At 49.0% G+C, this 736-nt stretch overlaps 1 protein-coding gene across 1 annotated transcript in view; it reads left to right on the forward strand.

Annotated features, from left to right (window-relative positions):
* Window positions 1-695, forward strand: part of LOC109832414 (cyclic dof factor 2-like) — a 2,713-nt gene extending 2,018 nt beyond the window's left edge. The window contains exon 3 of the mRNA XM_020399787.1: window positions 19-695. Coding sequence (XP_020255376.1) covers window positions 19-467 — 449 coding nt within the window. The 3' untranslated portion in view covers window positions 468-695. The remainder of the gene's footprint in view (window positions 1-18) is intronic.

Consider the following 736-nt stretch of genomic DNA (forward strand, 5'->3'; position numbering starts at 1 on the left):
CGATTCCGATATACCCAGCAGCAGCAGCAGGAGCCTACTGGGGCTGCACCACTTGGGGCATGCCTTGGATTGCCCCCATGGCTTCTACTTCTCCAACAAGCGGGTTTGGGTCTAATAATTCTCCAACCCTTGGCAAGCACTCGAGGGAAGGGGAGGTTCTTCACAGAGGAGGAGAGAGCTTTAAGCAGAGCAACCAGGAGGAGAAGAATCTGTGGGTCCCTAAAACATTGAGGATCGATGACCCTGAAGATGCGGCCAAGAGCTCCATATGGGCAACCATGGGCTTCAGCAGGGATGATAAGCCCGGCGGCGTCATGAGCGGCCGCAAAGGAGGAGGCCTTTTCAAAACGTTCCAGAACAGCAAGACAGAGCCCGGCTGTCACGACAGGGCGGAGTCGAATTCTCAGGTGTTGCATGCCAATCCTGCAGCCTTGTCGCGGTGCATCAATTTCAACGAGAGCTCATGAGCATCCCTGGGCATCACCCGCCCACGGAGCAAGCAGTCTCTGCTCTTGCTAACCTTGGAGGGCTTGATCAGTTTGTGTACGTTGTACATATGCATATATACGTATATATGTAGAAGAGCGACAGGGGAATGGTCCGAGAGAAGAGATCTAAAGTCGTTTGCAGAAGGAGATGTAAGAGTCGTACGTAGAAATGATAGCAAAATCCCCGCCTTTCTTTTTTTTTTTTTTTTTTTTTTTTTTGTTTTTTTTTTTTTTTTTTTTTTTTTTTT

Source organism: Asparagus officinalis, chromosome 3 (genome assembly GCF_001876935.1).
Source record: "Asparagus officinalis chromosome 3, Aspof.V1, whole genome shotgun sequence".
NCBI classification, from domain to species: domain Eukaryota; kingdom Viridiplantae; phylum Streptophyta; class Magnoliopsida; order Asparagales; family Asparagaceae; genus Asparagus; species Asparagus officinalis.